Source organism: Chelonia mydas, chromosome 16 (genome assembly GCF_015237465.2).
Source record: "Chelonia mydas isolate rCheMyd1 chromosome 16, rCheMyd1.pri.v2, whole genome shotgun sequence".
NCBI lineage: Eukaryota > Metazoa > Chordata > Testudines > Cheloniidae > Chelonia > Chelonia mydas.
The window spans coordinates 24,498,324-24,520,529 of record NC_057857.1 but is presented as its reverse complement, the minus strand read 5'-3'; the positions used below and the strand labels follow the sequence as shown (position 1 = coordinate 24,520,529).

The 22,206-nt window shown below is 44.5% G+C and overlaps 1 protein-coding gene across 1 annotated transcript in view; it reads right to left on the bottom strand.

Annotated features, from left to right (window-relative positions):
* Positions 1-21,677, bottom strand: part of LMX1B (LIM homeobox transcription factor 1 beta) — a 128,404-nt gene extending 106,727 nt beyond the window's left edge. Inside the window, exons 1-2 of the mRNA XM_037879877.2 lie at positions 21,113-21,677; positions 20,307-20,493 (exon numbers count right to left, since the gene is read on the bottom strand). Of these exons, the coding sequence (XP_037735805.1) occupies positions 20,307-20,493; positions 21,113-21,251 (326 nt within the window). The 5' untranslated portion in view covers positions 21,252-21,677. The remainder of the gene's footprint in view (positions 1-20,306; positions 20,494-21,112) is intronic.
* Positions 21,678-22,206: the final 529 nt, after the last annotated feature.

Here is a 22,206-nt window from a genome sequence, read left to right as displayed (position 1 = left end):
TTTTTATGTTATTGTTTTCTACCCACTTGGCCCAATTCTGCCCTGAGTTACATGCTTGTATAATCCTGCACACGATGATTCAGAAAGTGAGATTTGGCCAAGGTGAAGACATTTCAAAAATACCAGCTAGGTTCAAATGATGCATCTTTATTCAGTGGATGCCTTTACTTGTGTTATTTAGCAAAGTGTTCAGATTGTTTGTATGTTCATTTATCTGTATGATCTGACTACAGCTGCTGCTGTTTAAGTTAAAACAAATAAATCCTGATAAAACAAAAGCAAATATTGGAGAAAAAGGTTTTATAAATCCAACAATTCGCCATTTCTGCAGCATTTGATTGTTTGCCTAGGGGCTTGTGGGCATTGAAGAGCCTTATATCATGTGGGGAGGCAGTGCTATGCCGTGGATAGTACACTGAATTGCTCTAGGAGAGCTAGGAATTGTTACTATTATGCCAAGTAGGAGCACAGACCGGGGAGCACAAAGCACAGAGGTAGAGAGTTTTTTTTAGAGGAATTCCTAAAAAACAGTTTCTTAAATACTGATGACCAACTGATTTTTCTTCCTAAAAATTAACAGGAGTTGGCCTAAAACCAAAGAGCAGAAAATAAAAGCACCCTCCAAAAGCAGGTGTGTTGGTTAGTGCTGATTACATCGGCTTTTAGCAAATTCTTTTTATTAAATTTCAGCCTCTGTCTGTACTGATGATGCTGGATTGAAAAAAGCAAAGAAAAAAAATCCAAACCTCAAAGCTCCCTCCCTTTCCTCCTTTTCTGATTATCACTTAAAAAAAAAAAAAAAAGAGAGAGAGAGAGAAAAATAAATAAGTACATCCTCCCAAATGCAGAATTCTTTTAATATTCTCCTGATTTCCTTTTAAAAAAGCCCAGGACAACCAGCATAAATTATGCAAACCTACTGAGAAGCAACTTTTCAAATACCTGTGGTTTCCCACATTTTCCAAGAAAAGCAAAAAGATTTATAGTTGCTCACGTTAAAGCTGAGAGGCTAAACTTTGAGAGACATATTCGCCCACCTGCTGCATGTGTATTAGTTCTAGCTGAAGAGAAGTCAATAAAAATGGAGAAAGAAGAATTTGCAGGGCTGGTTAAAGTAATAAGATTTGTTTCAGTGCATCTGATCTTTAGACTAACAGACTTCCAAACAGTTGGACAAGTAAATAAAGCACCACAGGGAACCGCTAGTTGAAATAGGTTACCACAGGGATACGCACAAAGGAATTCCCTCTACTGAGAAAAGACTGGAGCTATGAAACTATAATACCAACTATTGGGATGAATTGTTGACTCCCATGATACTGCAAGTAAATTCTGTAGGTATCTGCTCTTTTAGCACTAAGTGATAAACTCTGCTCTGAGACTTTTAAATTATAAACCCATTAATAATTACTGTAAAAAAACCAGTAATATTCTGCAATTCTCTCTGAGTCTTATGCTGCTAAAAAGATCATTTGCTCTGATTTCCACTCATGGAATCCTTTTCTGGATGGGGGATTTAAGGCAGTACAATGCAGCCTCTCGCTACATGGTTCTCACATGCATGGGACAGAGGGAAGCCTCTGTTTTTAAAACCTATGTTTTCTCTAAAGAAATAAAACTTTAAGAAATGAATACACGGATACTGCCACACCATTCTGGGGCATGTGCTGCTGTAACCGTAGAACTCCCACTGGCTCGAACATGATAGTCAATACAAGTTATTTCCAGTGACACAAAATAAGATACATCAAAGGGATGTGGAAATTACAGCATACAATGATCAGGAGTGGGATGTGTATACACCAAAAAACACTCTGCTCTAACAGTGCAGGGCACAAATACTGCACAGAGCAGAAGATGCCCCATGTTCATCCAGCTACTAGGGGGTGGAGGTGACTCTGTTGTAAGGTGCCATCTGAGCAGGACTTCTTTTCTGTGCTTGACATGAATAAGGGGATTAGGATGGCAAGTTTCCGTTAGCTCACTCTATCGAACAAAAGACCCTGAGGTTTAGTGTCACACTGCCTGATAAAAGTACAGGAGCCTGTCAATCAAGGGTTTTCTAGGTACTTGTGTTAGTGACATAATCTTATTAGAAGATAAACCAACGAAATCCTTTTCATGATGAAAAGTTACATTTAATTGCTCCTTTGCTTTTCTTCTCTTCCTCCTGTTCATTTGGCCATTTAACTTTGTTACTGTTGGATATTACATGAGTGCAGCAGGCACAAAGATACAAACTAGCTGATAAATCATCCAAGCGAAGGCCCCTTTCCACACCAATAAATAGCTCTAAGGCGGCATAAAGCCCAGCAGCGTGCCTGCAGGAACAGTCACTGCTGTGGGTGTGAAGTGTTATCTAATAGATTAGCAGAGGAACTCCTGCACCAGGAGGAAGCTGGGTGTTATGCTAGTAGGTTAAACAGCGAGACAAGCTAAGGAGAAATGGAAGCATCTAAGCAATGAACAGAAGGATGAGTTTTAATTTCCTGGTAAAGGATCAATCCAATATTAACCTTTCACATTTGACTACTTTGCTTTCAGCTAATATCAGGTACTTTTCTGCTTCACAAAAGGGCAGTGGATACTTAGGTCCAGATTTGCCACTCTTACACCCTGCTGGGAATCAGCAGAAACGCCAGCAACCGCTGGGGATGATTCACCTCTCGCGCAAACCAGGAGTAACTCTGCTGGTGTTGAGGGGGGCTCACAAGTGGGAGTCAGAGGAAGATCTGACCCTCTGTGTCTCAGGGGCCTAGTAAATGGATCACGGGTGGGGGTTACAGGGAAGACGCAGCTCTTGTGTTATCAAAGACAGAGTGTGAGCATTACAGCTCTTACCGTGCGGGGAGATCTCCCAGGCCTGGGAGGAAGCCTGAGGGACGAGATGTGTGGAGTCTGCTGGGGAAAGCGGGAGCAGGCAGTGTGTTCCACCCCCGTCCCTACAGACACACACACAGTCATGACGGAAAGGGCCCAGCTCCAGTATTGCTTCTCCTGGACAACCTCCCAGCCCCGCACGGGACTGTTCTCTTGTGCTGCCCATACTACCCCAGATCTGCCTCGGACACTCCCTCCACAAGTCCCTGGTGTTAGTCTGGTGCCACAGCAGCCTGAGGCCAACCCACATTCAGAGGGTCCATTTGAGCACAGTTCCAGTGGCCATCCTCTCCATCCCCCATGTCTCTGCACCTCCTGGGCTCATGAGTTATATGGTGCAGAAAATTTAAATGTGTTTAGTAAGAACTGGTTGTAAACCCTCCCACGGATGATGCTGTGTGTGTATGCGCACTGCATGTCTACACTGTGTGCCTGTGTTACACCATGTGATGCCATGTGCAGCTGTCTTTGTAACTTTCTTGGCTGATAGTTAAACATTAGCAAGGCCAATACAAGGGACAACAGCATACAGGGCTGGGCCCTGTGAATGCTGAATACCCTCAAATTCTGTGACGTTAATGGGAACTGGGGGCCCTCAGCCCTATACAGGATCAGGCCAATATTATTAGCAGACCTCAATATGCTGGTCTATTTGCTCCAGATCGATCTTTCAATGGGAATCAGAAAGTGCAGAAATGCATGAAGATTTAAACCATTTTTGAAACTTATCTGAATATTTTCAACATCAAGATGAAGTTTGCATTCTTATTTTAACTGGGCTGATTCACCCTTCACCAAACTGAAAAGCAAGAGTGGTCTCTAGGAAACTAAAATGGATGTATAGAAAAGTTAAGCCTTCATCACTCAAACTAATCCTGCAGAGAAGAGCAAACAGGTTAAAAATGCTCTGATTATTGCAGAAAATTTCTCTAGAAGGTAGACTGGCATTAGCACTCAATCCTGTAACCATTTGTACATGTGAGTAACATCACCCATGTAAACAGTCCCATTGAAGGGACCTTCTCACAGGAGTAAAGTTAAGCACATGCAGAAGTGTTTGCAGAATCAGGGTCCAAACTAGAAATTATGGTTCCTGAAATAAAAAGTGAGATCATAGAAAAGTCCTGATTAATTACATGCAGACTGATAGTCTCAATAAATTATTGTTATTGAAAGAGAATGAGTTTTAAGGGAGTTGCACAAGTATGCAAATTATCCAGATAATTTAGCCCCTCACATGTGAAATGTTTAAAGAGAAATAAAAATTCTCTTCATTTCATACATACAGCAGTCTCGTTTTACCTAAATGCACGATTGACTGTGAACTTTCTCCTGCAGTATAAAATAATAATCAGAAATGGCCTGAGAAGTTAGTTCAATTTTCAACTGAATTCACATATGCTCACGGATAAAAAAAATCCTACATCATTTATTCAAAAAGTCACAGTTTGCATTGTATAATCTTCTACTGTACTTTCCCTGATTGTTTTAAGGACTAACAAAAAATTCCAGCAAAAAAGTCTTAATTCTTTGCTTTCTAACAAAAATGGGAGGAGCAGGCTGGCTGATGTTAGAACAAAACTGCTGAAAATCATCATGCAACATTAACCAAGCCACCAGTAGCCAATAAATTGGAGGGGGAAGAAATCTTTACATTGCTAATCACATATCATTAACATTCCATCAATGCCACAACAGAAGAAATCTAACTCAAAGTCAACTTTAAGGCATTGTAATACATTTCAAATTAAATATTATTTCTGCATTTCTTCTTGAGAAAAATACCAATGATGTTACTTTAATTATGAAAGTACTCTTCTTCTCCTCTTGTGCATCTTTGCACAATCTCTGATTTTTTTGGCAACACTCTAATGGCACAAAATCAGCAGAAAAAGTTTTCAAATCTGTAGTTTTGTGTTAGATTAGAGCTTTCAATTAGTAAATCGAAAAAGTAGGTTGAAAACCATTTGAAAACAGACTGTTCCCTGCACACACAAAATTCCCACTGAAATCCATGATTTGGGACAAGGAGTGCAGGAGAGAGATCCAAATCAGCTATTTAAAGTGATTATATTGTCCATCCTCCATTCAAGTTTCTGCACTTCACATGCTAATCAATGAAATGTCATTACTGTAAATCAAGGTTTAAAGGATCTCAGGGCAGGAGCGAGGAGGAAAGAACAATGGAAGACCTAATACAGAAATTTATTTTGACTGTTCAAACCTAAGCAAATCCATGAAACCATTAGGAAGTGCTGTCAACCAGGGTTTGAAATCTAAGAAAGTAGCCATTCAAAGCACAGTAGGCCCTTATAAACAGTTAATCCACGCAGCTGCAGTAGTTAAAGCAAACATACTACCCTTCACTGCCCCATCAATTACACATTCCCAGAAAAATTACACAAACTTTGTAGGATTTTTCTGAGAGAAGATGGATTCTTTTGGAGACTTGAGGTCAAGACAGGGCTGTTTAAAGTATATTATTAACAAATAAACATTTATTGCCAAAAAACCCTATAGGCCTTTGGGGAGGAAAATTGTGTTATTTTTGGCATCAAATGACACAAGCCATTTATGACATGAATGGCTATCACCAACCGACTGATGAAATGGCAAATGTCTCCCACTTAACTTCCCCTGGCTTCCTGAATCAACTTTTTCAAACACTTTTTTCTCTCTGAAATGGCAATAAACTCAATGTCATTTTGGTTTTCTCTCTGTTCTAGTTATTTCAAGAGCCGTAGCTGTAAAGGGTTGAAGGAACTTCCAGATGGAAGCTGAAGGCTCCCCAAAGACGGGTAGGGTGATGAAAATCACATTGTTAGGAATTGGGGCTATGCATTGCCCTTGTTTATGTGTATTCTTGCTTGAGTGACAACTTGCAATTGGCTTTTAAATGGCTGGGTGAAAAAAACCTGAGGTTTAATTGTGGCATCCAACAAATTGCACGTTGTAGCTCATGTCATTGAATGTATCCGCTGTGCACTCTGACAAACCAATGCCAAAATATGAGCTGAGTTTTTAAGTTTGGGGGCGGGGGGGAGGAAAGCCACAAATGTAGCAGGCTTCAATTACCCTCAACAACCAGGATTCTTAAGATGGGTATGAAATAAAGAGAGCTTGCTGATGTTGGGCTTGTTTTACAACCTACTTGTAAGGTAAACAGCAGCTCCGTGAGTTCAGCAGCTAAATACTAGTGTCATCAGACTAGATACATGAATTATTATCTTAAATGTCTATGCACTATGTCACCCTGGTATTTCTTTCAGGGGGAATGAACGGAACAGAAACCCCGCTCATTTGGGTTACAATCTACAGGGGCAGGTCGCTGCTTGAGACAGATTGGCACCACGCACTAATCCTGCTGACGCCCTTGATCAGTCTGGGGGGAGATAGCTGGGTTGGGAGAAGGCAGAAATGGGTAAAGTCTGCTCTCCAGGGCATCACCCTGGAATCTCTGGGGACTTTCCCAAGTAAACCAATGTTAATCTACTCCACACACCCCAAATCCCCTGGGGGATGGACTCTTATGGGACCATGTTGACATGGGAGGAATATGCATCAAGATCTGTGGGATTTCCCTAGGATCCCATAACATCCACTCAGGGGTTAAGAGGTCCCTGACCAGTGGCCAAATCCACCTCACCATCACCCCTCACTGCATGACTCAGTCATAATTGTGCAGCCATACTGCTGTGCTCCTGACCCCCTAGCCCCCCAAACTATAACCCTCTTGTAGCTCTTGCATGGCACAGTAGGGTGTGGGTCTGCAGCCAAGGAGCCAGTCATGGCATAATGATTAGAGACTCACTGTCCTTAACAGTTCTTTAAGTCATTCCTTAAGGGGAGTTTCCTATTATTTCCAATGAAATAATTACATTTATCTCTAAATGTATCATATACCATGCATAAATCCTTGGTACTATGAGCTGACAGCACTAATTGTGACCTGCCACAAACACAGGGGCTTGCAGATTAACATAAATGGTCTACACGAGGAGTAAGTAATGCTATCAGCAGAGCAGTTCAAGTTCTCTGTCTGTGCACCTCTCTCTAGCCAATTTTCTCTCAGAAAAAAGTTTAATTTTATTTCTAACTTTGCAACATTTCATAACTGGTACTAAACGATCAGCTCATCCCAGCCTCCGTGTCCAACACCATGGCACTGCTGCACAGACCAGACGCTCACCAACAGATACAGATGTAGGACATTGTCAAAACTGGTGCAAATACCCGTGGTCGTATAAATGCAAAAACAAACACTCATGGCTGGATAGCATGTGGCCATAACACTGTTACTGTCACACATTTGTAATTTTCAAAGGAAAATTGTGTGGGCACTTCCCTTACAGCCCAGGCAAATGGTGATAAATGAAATCATCAGCTAAGTAATTTCTTATATATGTGTATAAATAAAAGCAAGAATGTCTCCAGACATTACAATGCCACCGAGTTTTTGAATTAGAAGGAAGTGAATCTTTAGAAGAATAAGAAAGAACCAGCCCCTTGGGGCAAAGCGATACTGAGGAATACAGAGGCAGTTCCTTCCTAGACCTCAGGGAGAAACATACTCTATGAAAATAAAGCCCAGAGCAACTGTTTATGCCTCGTCCCAGAGATCCAAACAGACAGGAGCTTGGCTTTACCGATAACGCAGCACTGGATTCGGATTGGAACACTGCACAGAGCGCTCACGCCACCCACATGTGGTCATTGTTTGCCATCTACTCAGCAACAGGCTTGATCTAAACGGTGATGTGGAGTTGTGGGGCTGAAGTCTCCAGTCCACGGAGCTCTCACTGCAGGTGAAGTTGCAGCAGCCAGGGTCCTACTGTGTAAAGCTGGCCAAGGTGCCTCTGCTACCCCCGGGCCTGAACCCTTCTTCTGGCCTCAAGGAGGGAAAGGGCGTGTAGGAGTTAGGGTCTGTTATACCCAGTTCTCCCTGGCGTAAAGCTCCTGAGGGACACTATCTCAGTGGCGTAAGTTAAAGTGGCCTCCATGCAGCTTTAATGTACACCAGGGCCAGAAGGCTGAGAATCCCCATCAGCCTAACTGGACCCTGTCAGCCTGGGCACAGTGAAAAATCAAGCCCATAATGCTTAGACAAACTCAAGGTTACTAAGAACCTGCTTCTCCTCTCAGAGCAATTTACACCACTAAAATTCCATTGCAGTCACTGGAATTGTACAGCAGCGTGAGGAGAATTAGGCCCAACCTTTCTTTCCTTTAGATGTGCACCTCCAATATCAGCCCATACATGCTGTTCGTTCCATCCCCCTAGCTGTCAGGGCTTCATACAGCCACCCAGCACAGCAGAATCTAAGCACCTTCCCTGTAGAATTGACAGCAAAGTCCCTAGTGGATTTCCTGGAATCTCTGGCATTTCCCCTGACTGTAATGCTTTAGAAACATTAACAAACCAAGCCTCAGTGAACCCCACTGTGAGATGGGTCCCAACGATCAGCATTCCCACTGTACCTCCACAGAACTAGGCACACCGAGATGAAGTGACTTGCTCAGGGCCACACAGTCAGTGGCAGAGCTGGGAACAGATCCATGTTTCCTGATTCCCATCCCTGTTCTTTAGCCACAAACCTGGGCACACAGCAGATAACACTGTTTGGAAGCAAACTATAGGCAGACAAATGAGAAACAATATTAATGGAAAAAGAAGCTTTACAGCCTAAATTGCTCGTATTCGCATACCAATATGGGTCCTGAACCTGTTTTCCCTATTGAAGTCAATGGCAAAACTTCCATTGTCTTCAACATGAGCAGGAGCAGGCCCGCAGAGTCACACTCCACACGTGCAACTTGTCCTGTCTTCTGAGGAAGCTCTGTGCCAACATCGAGGGTAGAGCATGGCTCACAAGGTGAAAGCTGTAATTAGTATTAGGTGTTTTACCTTACAAAGAACCCAATCCTTTATGCCCCTAGCAGCCCCACTCACTTCTCTCTGGGCATTTACATCCTGTAAGTAAACAGACCTTACATGATACTGCAAGCCACTGCATACCAGAGAACCTGGCTTCAGCGGCACTACTCACAGGAGTCATGTGAGTAAGGATTTACAGGCTCAGTCAGACCCTCACTTGGCCCAATGAACTGGTAGCACAAATGGCTCTAAACAGTGAGTGTTTTCATATGCTGATGATTACCATATACGGAATGTGACACTAACCTCAGGGGGAACACACAGCTCAGAACGCACACCAACAACCTGAAGACTGCTCTCTAAAATGATTGCAAATAGATGTTTGATTGCAAGCCCATCTGTATGTGCAAACCAGCACAGACTATACTGTCTGCAAAGCTCACTGCATGATTATTACCATCTCTGAAAAGCAAATGTTTTCTCACATGCAGAGATGCAAATGCAATACTCATGATGCCAACAGAAAAATTACTTCTGAGAATTTCTGAAAAATCAGCAGATGATGGTTACACCCCCAAATGAACACGTTAGCAATAGAAATTAAAAGCCCTGTGCCTGTTGGCCACGAATCCATCTAGATCCAACATGGATTTGAGGGCATACAATCAAAATGTGGTATGGCTGCTGAATCAATGACTGATTACCACAGATCACTTACTATATTTAAATGTATGCAGAAGAGCTTGAGAATTTGTGAATGACGCTCCAGTCACTGGTATGTATCAGAAATGGCTGTACTTCATTGTAACAAAGTTTGGGAGTTGCCCCAAAGTGGGAGTCAGAATAGTTTCACTATTCTGTATTCATGTCTCTCTCTCTCTCTCTTTTTTTTTTTTTTTTTTTTGGGGGGGGGGGGGGGGGCTACTCACTAATTTCCTACAGTACTTTATTTTGATTTGCTAGGAAACCTGTTTCTTTGTGTGGCGTAGGCTGCATTACTTATCATATATACAGAATACCAAAACAAAACTCCAGCAAACAGAAAAACTCCTATAAAATGGATTGAAATGGTGACACTCTGAGGAAAAGTTTGAATCAGAAAATCTGCTAAATTATGCTCCCATGGGGAGCTGCAGGAATAGAAAGTACCAAGTGGTATAAAATGTTAGCCGTAGGCAAGCCATTATGTCAAAAGATAGGGTCCCCCAGGTTGAAAACAACTGTGTTGTGGGGTGGACGTTAATGAGAACTATAATCTTTCTCTCAGTAATGAATTTGGCAGGAACAATGCTGCAGCCTTAGGGCTCCGTCCTGCAAAGGGCTCCGTGCCCTCAGCTCCCATGGACTTCAGTGAGAGTTGAGGGTGCTCAGTACCTCGAAGGATCAAGCCCTGAAAGAACAAAATGTTTCTCATTGACACACTTTTGTTACTTCAATGACATGCTATTCCAGGTCACAGCTTCCTTATTACTGGTTGCAATTCACAGCCATATATGACTCACAAGAATCATATTTTGTCACTGATCTTCAGAAATAGCAGCAAGTGCATTTGTATTCAAGCTGCAAGTAAACAGAAACACAAGGAAAGTTTTGTTTCTGTCAGTCTGAGAAAATAATTGGCAATTTCTAGATCTGGTAGGAAAAGCTTTAAAAAGAATAGTATCGTTTCCTGCTGCAGACTCCGATTTGCATGTTTACTATCCCAACCACAAATGTGACAATTGCAAAGACATTATCAAGAGAATCAATTCTACAAAGATTTTTCTTACCCAAATGAAGTGACTCTCCTGATTATACTAAAGGACACGTTATTTGCTTTACTCAAGCAAACTTCCTAACTGAAGTCATTTACAAGCCGGATTTGGTCCTCAGCATATGCATATAAATTCCATTAGCTCTAACAGAGAGTACATGTGTGCTCTAGCACATTATAAATAATACATTGATTAAAGTAAAATCAAGAGCCAGATTCTGCCCTTTGATACACACGAATGGCTCCTGTTGAAGTCTATGCGAGTTCCATGCATGCAATTTCCTCTCAAAATCTGTAGGAAAAGATATTGTCTAGGTGCAGGGGAAAGGGTGTATTTCAGAAGCAAGGTAAATAACCTTGATGATGAGAATATATTCTTCATAAATATGTTAGCTTCTGATAGAAATGCTAGAGTCTAAAGCATTATAAAGTCTCTAAGAACTAAGGTATTCAGTTTTGCTACTTTCTTAAATTATTTTTTAACCATCAGCAAGTTCTGTACTCAGATCACTGTACAAGTTCAAGAATGAATCACAGTAACAAAGTAACAATCTAGGAATAATTATATCAACAATTTTCTGTAATAAAACCTTGCAAATGTCTACTCACTCACTTGCCCACGGCAAGTAGCTATTTTTGATGGGTAAGTAAAATACTCTAAATTTTGTCAGTCATCATGAGTAGGTTTTGAACTGAGGTTGGTAAATTTCCATTACAATTTTGCAAGGCGGCTCCAATACATCCTTAGCTCTTTGGGAAATAATCTTTTATCTCTTGAAAAGACATTGCAAGTATCATACGATATGAACTACATTTTATTATAAGATGGGTTACTTCTACACACTGTGTATTAAACTGCATAACTTGCTATAAATAATACCTTCTAATTACAAGTATTTTGCAAGTACAGTAAATGTCAGGTAAAAAGCAATGGCAAATGTGTATTTTCTTTGTATCTGTTTGTATAAAGAGAAAATAATTTTTCAAAATATAAATATATTCAGTAGCAAGTAGTGCTTATTTTGCAAATCTGTTTTGAAAACAGCTTGTTCATTTCTTCCAGAGAGCAAACATCCTCCTTCCCCCGCCACCATCATTTTTTACAATCATAAATGATCTTTACTCATCATAAGACCTCCTCATGCCAATGCCTGGGCCAAATCTCCTTGACTGCATTAGTCGTACCGATTGGGCAAGGTGCAATGCTCTAAGCAATTTCAGACATACCAAAAACAAAAACAAACAAACAAACCAAAAACACCACAAAACCAGACCCTACATTGCATTTAGGAAATATCAAGCTAGCCAAAATAATTCCAGGAACTCAAAAACAAAAGCAGGGTTACTAGCTTTAAACAAAACAGACGATCAAATATCCGCCTCAAACTGATCCTGAATTTAAAGAAGCATCTAGAAACTATGGGATAATGTGCCTGAATAGGGCAAGCAGGATTTTGCCTATTAGTACACAGAATATAAACACTACAGAGATTTTTATTTAAAACCAAAAGTCAGCTAGTTCTGACCTAAAATGATCTGCCGTCTTATCTCCTATGTTCTGCTTCCTCGGCTCAGAGACCTAGCCTGGCCCCTTTCAGCATTTACCTTACATTTAACTTGCAACGATCAATATATTTTTACCCAATTTCTCACAGAGAAAAACCGGAGTTAATTTCCCAAATGTTACCAATGCTGCCGAAACTCCTGCTGTTGGGAGCCAACTTCTACATGGTTCACTGTTACATTTTTAAAAATGTCTTAATTCAGAGACCACTTCTGGCTTCCATGAGATTCCCATACTATCCTTTTTTTTAAAAAATGCATTTTAATTAATAGGTTTAGGCATCTGATACCAGCATTGTAGAGTTTCAGGCTCCTGTCCTACAAATAGATTTTATCATAGTTAGCCGCCTACTTATTATATTTCAAGTCAGCTACAGAGATAGGGTAGTTTCTGCTTTCTGTTACACCAGTATAAATCCAGAACAACTTCACTGACTTTAGAATTTGGCCTCTAGCTAACTCAGCTGTCACGTTTCACACTATGCATAGCTAACCTTTTCCTTTGTGTCACAATAAACGTGCTTCTTTTTATATTTTGGAGTGAACAAGAGACTGTCATTTCTTTAGGAGTCAAACTTTGCTTTGAGAATATAGCAGTCATCTCAAAAACATGCCAAGAAAACCTTTATACCTCACCATCCAAGAGAAATACGTGGTTTGTTTTTCTTTACTAGAAATTACTGCATAATTCACTGCTCACTGGTTTTTATTTCATACTACTTAATAAATAGCATGATATATCACACAAATCAGAGGAGGAAAATGTAAGTATACGAAACACCTTATTTTGCAGACACCCCTTTTGGTTTGGTATAACTATATATAGTGGAAGCCAACGTTATATGCTTTTTATTGTCATTCATTAGGGGTTAAAATCGACAGCCCACTTGTGACTTTACTTCCTCTACACAACGATCTAATTCAGGCCAAGGAGCACAAAATCACTCTCTAATAAAATTATGAAACATTATTGATAGCTATACAGACATTTACAAGCCCTGCAAAACTGTCATGAAAACTGAACAGCAGAAGATTTTGAGGCACAAAATCGACTTGCCTGCCCTTTAGCATGATAATGCTAAAGAATAAAAGAATATTTTACAAGCTCCCCAAATTACTTTCTTTGGCAAATCAGCAGAAGTGTATATATGTGTGTATGTAGGGCAGGCATATGCACATTTATACACATTACACAGAAAGAGAGATTATGTTTATATTTATATATCCATATTTCATTACACCTACTGAGGGCCCAATCCTCATTCCTTGTATACTCAAAATTCCCATTGCATGTATGGTAAGTGTGCCAGGAATGCATACTTAAGCTCAGAATGAACATACTGTATACTTCATTCAAATATTAGGACAATTATTAAGTACAGTAATGTTTTGCTTCACTTTATTATGACATGAGGTACGGTAAGCAATGAAAAGCAAATACTTCCTAGACAAATATTCATAAAACCATGTCTTGTAAAGAAAATTACTCTTCACTTAAATTTGAATCAAACTGTAGTATGTAAAAAATATCTTTTTCTCCTGGACATTTCACCCTTCCTATCTTTAGAGTATTTAATTATTACTAACTATCCCTCTATATTTCAAGTCCCCGTGGCAACAAACATTTTAAGCTTCATGAATCTTTATATGCTCATCGATGTGGAGATGAATATGGACGGGTTACACAGTTGGAATGGAAATAAACCAATAACATAATTAATCTGAGAAAATACAATAGGATTCATATATTTTACCATGACCATGGTATGTTATTTATTGTTGAAATAATGTCATGTATATTTTTGACCTGTTTCAAATTTTGCCCCCCCCCCCCCCCCAAAATCACCTGCTCTCTTAACAGAGTATGAGCTATCCATATCAACAATATATTTCAAAGAAGAATATTTTCACAATGGATGTCCTATGTATTGGTTACCCTTCTCTATATAATTAACAGTTAAACCTTTGAAATTATCAATTACTCCTAATTCATATAATTGTACATAACCCACATTCAATAAAGGTCTTCCTTAATATTTTCTGCCGTAGGTGAGTATAATTATGTTGTTATTATTATTATTATTATTAATAATTTAAAACTCCACAAAAGTTTCAATTAATATTTTAAAAAACAGAATTGTCCCCTCAGATTAATAAACCCTGTTGAAATCCATTTCTGTGCTAACATTTACTAAAATTATCCTCTGAACCAAAACTTAGTCTCCTTGTTGGTTCTGCAGGTACCACGCTTTCTCAGAGCCTGTGGAATTATCTTCTCTGTAACCTTTTATACATGTCACATAGGGATGAATTCCTGCTGACACAGCAGCGAGTTGAGGTTTTTCTGCCTGGTCTCTGGCTATTCAGGTGACGTCATTGGGAGAAATAACAGTAACATTTCCTAAAAGCTCCTGAAGCCTAGTGCCTTTGTTTCATGCAGCTTTAGGAACAGACTTGTTTGGAGGTATTATTAAAAACTAGTTTTGCAAAACATTTTTAATGTGGCTGATTGATCTGATATACGGGAATGTTTAGATTTTCAGCAAACGTACCAGAGCATTTAAAACACTTTTTTAGCATTTTAATGGATGCCATAAATTGATCATTATCTGATATTCTGGACATATGTATATGCTGCTCCTGATCTCTGAGCTTTGATCAGGATTTATGCTGTTTCTTAACAACAACCTAACAAGGAGTACTGCCAATCTACCAGAAGAGGTAAATGAAATAGACCGGGATGGCATTGCTCTGCCCAAGTTTAGCTTGTTCAGATTCTGAAAATTTGTACTGTTGAGTGCACCGATTAAAAGAATGTGAAACTGAAGAACAAACAGAATCTTTCTGTTAGTAAATGGTTAGGATCCCTTCTACACGTAGCTGAATCCGAGAGCCCAAGTCACCTCTTATGCCCTGAATTTTTTCTACATATCACAAACTTCTCTCAGGGTATACATGTTTTCTTATTGGAAAATAAAACAACATTCACAAAAATGGGAAACATTTGCTACCAAGAAGCTCTGTTTTGTTTTGCTTTCAATTTACAAATTATTTTACCTGGAAAATACCAATTTAACTGTCTCACTCACCAGAGAGAATTTTCAGACTCCAGAAAGGCTAGAATTGAGTGGAGCAATGATAGCCCATTGCCCTTCTCTTGCCTTGTAGTCATGCACTGACCCTTGTTGATTTCACATAAAAAATCGGCATAATCCCTGACAAAGAAAGGCCCGGAGATCTAGAACAGCATCAATACACGCCAGAAATCAGTGGCAGTGTTTCTTTTCCAGGACAGACTCAGAATGCTAATACAATGCCTGATACGTCCTGGTACTTTTGATAAAAATCTAAATATTTCCCTTTCTTTCCCTAAACAAAATGCAAAACCAATTCGTGAAAAATATGGAATATTTACTAATGTGGCTGTTTGGCTGCTATTATGTCTGAACCCCATTTACAACTGTATTCCTTGTCTACACGAATTCCTTCATCACCTTTATTTTCAAAGCTACAATCAGAGTAAGCATTGTTCTACAAAGAATATATACAGCAACTAAGCTGAATCAACCACTACACCTTAAAAGATTAAAACTGGACGTACAATTACAGAACATTACCAAGCAGCAAGAAATAAGACAATATTTATGCAACCCCAAACACTTAGATCACAGCAAAGCAGAAAAATATAGCCACAATTAAATGAAGGGAGGAGAGCGTAAATAGGAAAACATTATGCTGTTTATAATTACCAATGTTTCTGTAGCAGAAAACACTGCTGTAAATACTACAATTAGTAATTTCATTAGAGCAAATAACCAGCACTAGATTTTACTGCTGCAAAAGCCGAAACACTGTTTTTGTTTTTTTATTATTGATAAGTATTCACTATGTTTCTGTAGGTCAGCAGGTAACTCGTTTTTTCCAAGTCCAAAGTATCACCTTCGGGCCCTATCCTGTCACCCTTACTTTGGCAAAGCTCACAATGAACTCAACAGTTTTGCTTGAGTTAGGCTAGCAAGATCCAGCTATCAGTGTCCTGCTGTAGCACTGTGTTGTCTTCACTTAAACTACTTGCAATCAAATGCACTCCTGCCCCAACAGACATGTAAAATTTTTGCAAAATAAGTATTTAATGTCAAAATCAAAAGATCGGTCTGTACTATCCACCCCGTGCAAATATTTATAGAATTAAACATATAAAAAAGATGCTGAAATACACAAAGTCACAGACATGCAGCCGGTGATGTAGTGGAGAGATTCATGTAATACATTGCATTTATCATGCACCTTTGACCACTTCATTCTGCACCCTGGCCACTAATCCATCTCCCTCAGGATTTATTCTAACATTTCAAACCCAAGTACAGCTGCAAACAGACACCATTTTATTTTAAAAAGAGAAAATCAACCCACCAGAAAAAAAAATGTTTCCTCTTTTCCCCCAAGCCCCAAATTACAAGAGGACAGGCAATAATAATTCCTGACCCTGTGGAAGGTTTAAGGTCTGATATCTGACCCTTCAGAAGCTTGCTTTCTTTGGAAAGAAGAGACCCGAGATTTCCAAAGATACACATAGCACTTGATTATAGTCTCGGGAGTTCTGGAGAAATCTGGTCTTTCAATTACATTACTACATACAGAAAAGCAATTTTCAGTCATTTTTAGTGATGAAGAAAATTTTGGAAATCTTTCTTTTTTCTCTGAGCCATGTATGTACATGGGATTTAGGGTAACACAAACATCTGACTTTACTGATATTATTCTTCATATCCCTCAAGCTGTAATTTTTTTAAAAAGCATCTCTTAATAACCTGTGTGCATATACATCATGGCAAGTTCTGGCGGGATGGAAAGGTTTGTAGCGGCATGCATTTGCGATGACGGCACAGCTCACTCATGGCTTCAGCACATATGGGCAATGCAGCCGTCCACACTCTGGCTGATAAAACTTGTGTACACACCACATGACCAGAAGGTGTGCAGAGTTATTTTTACACTTTAATTAACAAGAATTACTAATAAGAGAAGATTTCCAACAGCCTAAAACACAGTTGCCAGAGGAAGAATGGGAACATTATCAGTTTAGTTTCACATGCTTTATCTTTCAAATTTAATAAAATGTCAGGGAAAAAATAATTTTGATTTACCATGTCTTCACCCCACCCCTCTTTACTATTAACTACTTCTGCTGTCAGTCCTTGGGGGCACACACAGCAGGTTACCATGTAATGTCACACTAGGTGCTGTGATTCAACAAAGGCTAACATGTTGATATCTTTTTATTGCTAGTCAGCCTGGACACCCCATTTCCCCCTATACAATTAGAAGCCTTTGATAATATCTAAAATTCTAAAGAGGATTTATTTCTCTTCTAACAAAGAATTTTTTTCACAAAGGGATAGTCCATTGTTTTGCTTTCTAAGATATTGCCTTTTTGCAAAACGCTGTTATTTTACACAGACTGCAAAGGGAATCATCTCCTGCATGCTGTTCCTAACACTTACATTTCAAACAATTTTGTGTGGGTATCCAAAGGAGCATTTCTTAATTACAAAAAAAATCCTGAGAAGTACCTTGTTTATCTATACAGTCAGATGTTTCATGGATCTGACATCTCTATTAAACTAAATTCTCTGTAACTGTTACAAATGGGAATGTGTGAAAATATTAATACTTGTTAAAACCAAACCCCCCAAAACAAATCAGTGCAGTTCAGTAGCAGAATGCGTAGGCAGCTATTGGTTTTCATATCGCAGTATCTGGGTCTGTTGAAGCTTCTTTAATAACACATTGGTTAAGGCTGCAGTAGGAAATTACACATTCTATTGTAACTCCTAAAGAGGGGGACATCTATCTAGGCCATTCATACAAGAGTTATAACCCTAACAATATTTATACTCAGCATGTCATGTTAGCATTTACTACTAGTTTCCATGGAGATGGATTTTCATGCTGTAGCTATGAAATGCACATTGTTGCCACTAAGCCACTTCAGGCCCTTTCTGGAAGCCTGCTGAATGCCTGACAAAAGTTGATGCAAACCAATAGTTGTTGTTCTTTGTTTGTTGCCAGACTTCTAGCAGAGCCATATTATGTCCTAGTGATTGAAGTGCCCATGTTCACCCCCCTCCCGACACAAAAAGGACCCTAAATTTTAGTGACAAGCATGAAGTGGGCTTTTGCAGGGGAGGCCAAACAGCTAAGCGGGGCAGGAACTCTGCGTGGCAGAAGGGCATCGCTGCTGGGGCAGGCTGGTTTTCATACAAAGCCCCACATTTTGGGAATAAAAGTATAAATAAAGTCAAGTCTCTCGGGAGGCGGGAGTCCAGAAGTGGTTGCAGGGAGCTACTGACCCAGCCTCGGAGGCGTCTCTAGAGCCTCCGGCCCCGGCTGGGGCGACCTCCAGCTCCGCTCCCCGGCCGAGGGGCTGCGTGCCCCTGCGCCCTGTCCCCAGCGCCGCGCTGCGGGGAGCCCCGGGGTGCACATCGGGGCCCGGCGGCGGGCAGGGCCCGCACGCCCGGGGCAGCGGCTGCGTGGCCGGGCTGGCGAGCGGGCGCCCGACAGCGGCAGTGACCCGAGGCCCGGCCCCGAGGTGGGCACCCGGGGGCAGGCCCCGCTGCGTGGCAGCGGCCGGGGCGGCTTCCCCGGGCTCTGTCCGCGCCTGGAGCGCCCGGGGGCCCGGGCTGAGGCCGCCCCGGCGGCACGAAGGGCCGGCCTGGGGCCTAGCGCTGCCACCGGGGGTGCAGCAGGCGCCCGCGGGCCCGGGGTGACCCTGCAGCCCGCCCGGCGGCTCCTTGGCCGGCCCGGGGCGGCTGAGCCCGGCCCGCAGGCTGCGCCGTGGCAGGCGGGAGCCGGAGCGAGCTGGGGGCTGCGAGGGCCGGGCCCGGCCCCCCTCCGGCCCCGGCCCATTCCCGGGTAGCGGGGACCGGGGGGCGCGAAGCGCAGCAGGTGGGCGCTCCGCAGAAAGCCGCCCTCGAGCCGGGCCCGGCGGGCTCGTGTGTGTTTGACCCCACAGCCGCGGCGGGGCCGTGCTGGGCGGCCGGGGGCGCCGGGGCGAGTCCCCCCGGGAACGGGCAGCGAGGCCGGGCTGGAGATCAGCCGCTTTCTGGCCCTTCAGCCAGGTGAGCAAACATGCTCGAGTCTCTCTGCACCTACCCGCTCGCTCGGCCTCCTCCCCCCGGCTTCCCTGCCCTCGGCCCGGGCCAGCCCCGTCCCCTCCGCCCGCAGCAGCTGGCCCAGCCTATTCAGCCTTCCCCGGAGCGCGCTTGTTTTTCTCTAATGACAACACGGGGCTGCTGATACTTCGCACGGTTTCGTAGGAAAGATTTTTCGTTATCTCGCAACAAAAGGCCAGTTAAAAATCCAGCTAACGCTTCACCCAACAGCCCGACGATTCGGATTTAATTCCCGTGTTAAAAATCCAACTACAAATCCCGTTCGTTAAAAGCCTCCCCGAGATTACACTGCTCCCTTCTGCACCCAGAGCAACCCCGTGCCTCGGACTCTCCCCGGGCATGCCAGCGTTTTACCTTCCTCTCTTCAGCTGCCCACGGTATTATTTATTTCGGGGGGTTTTAGATAACGTTGGGAACAAACTGATTTTAGAACCAAGATTAAATTATTCAAAATACCTAAAACTGCCACGCGGAGAATGTTATACTGAATTGAAAGGGCATTTCTGTTTTTAAATCCTACAATTATTTACCTACGGTGCATTTCAGTAAAACCTGTACGAATTACCGGCACAAATGCCAAACGATTTGAGCTCGAATTTAGAGGGGGCGCTAGCGAAATACCCCCCTTGTCACTCGGATACCAACCAAGGTATTATTTATCATCTATACAACCACCCGGTACAAACTCCCTTTGCTAAATGGGCAGCGGAGTATTTAACTTCTTCTCCGTGACTAGTAAACACCCCGCGAACATTTCTGGCTTGGCCCTTTGAACCCGTAACAAATCTTTCGGGGGTCCGGGCGCGCGGTTCTGGGCTGGGCGCTCTCTGATCTCCGCACCGATTAGGGGCTTTTTCTGATTTTCGTTTGAAAACTTTTTGGCGTTTCCCACCAAGGCAGCAGAACGCGGCGAGAGGCTCCCGGGGACCCTGGGCCCTGGAGAGCACGTTCCGCCCCCTCCGCCCAGTGTAAGGCCCGGCAGGCGCGTACGGCCCGGCGAGAAGGTGGCACGAGCGCCGCGGGGGCAGGCGTGCGGGGCAAAGGGAGAGGGGTGCCTTACTGTTGGTAGTCCTGTTTGCAGTACAGTTTCCGATCCCGGAAGTAGCAGCTGGTGGTGAGGGCTTGTTGACACACGGCACACTGCAAACACTCTTCGTGCCAGGAAGACTCGTTCACTCTCATCAGAAAACGGTCTGAGATCGGGCGCTGGCAGCCCTCGCAGACCGCCTGGTTCTGACACTCTGACCCTAGGAAACAGCAAAGAGGGAGGTGAGCGGCGTGCCGAGATGGCCCCGCACCGCTCGAGCTGCGCCCCAGCACGGGCTCTGCCACGCGGGACACGGCGGGCTACACGGGGCGCTAGCGGGGCCAGCGGCTCCGGGATCCCCCCTTCCCCGGGACCGGCTCCCACCGAGCCACACCGCGAACTCAGCTTAAACCGGCGCGATTTCGTTTGCGCCGCGCAGCCTCGGCTCGCGGCCCCGCGCCCCGGGCTTTCCTGCTCGCCACTCGCCTCTCAACTCAAAACCTCCTCGGGAAGTTGCAACAAAAATTAGGCAGGGTCCCTGCAGCCCGCGGAGCGAGTCTGGCGAACGGCGGCAGCGCTGGCGGCGGGGCCCGGGCTGAGCCCGGCCGTGCCCCGCACGGCACCGCTCGGCTCTGCGGCAGGCGCTCCCTTTTTAAGCCCTGATTTTTCCCGGTCATTTAAAAAACACACATCCCGCCAAAGTCCGTGAGCGAAGTCCTGCGCCCGCCCGGGGGGAGGGAGACGCCGCTTCCCCAGCGCCAGCCCGGGCTCCGGCAGGCAGCGCAGTCCCGGGCGGGACGCCTGGCTTTCGGGCGCAGCCCAGAGCCCCGGCCACTCACCCAGCAGCACGCCCAAGGTCGCGGCGCCCGAGCGCAGGGGGTGATCTTCCATTTTAATGCCGTCCAGCATCTTGGCGCAGTCCGACTGGCCCCGGCTAAAGCACCTTTCCAAGGACTCGGGACCTGTTGCAATATCCATGGGCGGCCCGGGGCGCCAGGCAGGCTGCGGCGGGGGCCGGGCTCGCTCAGCGCCGGGGCGGGCCGGGCTGCGGGACACGCTGCAGCGGGGAGGAGGGAGTCGCTTTTATTTTTATCTGGGAGACATGCGGCGCGTTTCCGGGCTGCGCTGGCGGAGACGCGGGGCAGGGGCCGGAGCGGAGGCGGCTGCCCATCGGGTCGGGTCACGCTACAGCCCGCGGGCGGCCCGGGGTCACCTGCCGGCGGGCCGGGGCGGGGGCAGGGCCCTCCCGGGGGCAGGGGCCGGCGGGCGCCGCCGTCGGTCCAGGGCAGGGCTGCGGGGCTCCCCGGGCGCGCTCCCCAGTCACTGTGCCCTGCCGCCTCCCGAGGAGCCGCTCCGTTTAGAGCTGGGGCTGCGGCGGAGGAACACACCCACCAGGGGAGCCGCCTCACCCCTCCTCAAACTTGCTGACATTTGAACTCCATTGGCGCTCCTGGTATCGCTGCGCCGCGGTGATCCGTCTCCTCGACGTCAAATAGTGCCGTCGCCGGAGCGAGCCCCCGCAGCCCCCCGGGGGCGGCCAGGTGCGCGCGGCTCGGGGGTGGCCAGGTGACAAGGGCGGGGGCCGCGTCAATCCGGGGCTGCGCTCTCGGGAGCGCCGCACCGGCCGGGAGAGGGGCCCTGCGGCTCCACAGACACCCGGGGGGCAGAGTGAAGCCAGAGCTGCCTGGAGCGACCCACTCGAGTTGGTGGCCCCGCGCGGGCAGCGCACCCCGGGCTCTCCCTCCTGTCCTGGGGTAGGTAGCAGCGCCACGCGGCTTGTGACTGTGCTTGGCTTTGCCCCACGGGCTGCCCGAGCGCGCCTGTCCCGGGGCACCGGCTGCAGGAGCCTCTCCCCGCCACGCGTGTCCGGGACCCTGGGCCTGCCTATGCCCTCCGCAGCCGGGCCAGGGGCCCACGCTCCCGCCTCTCCCGC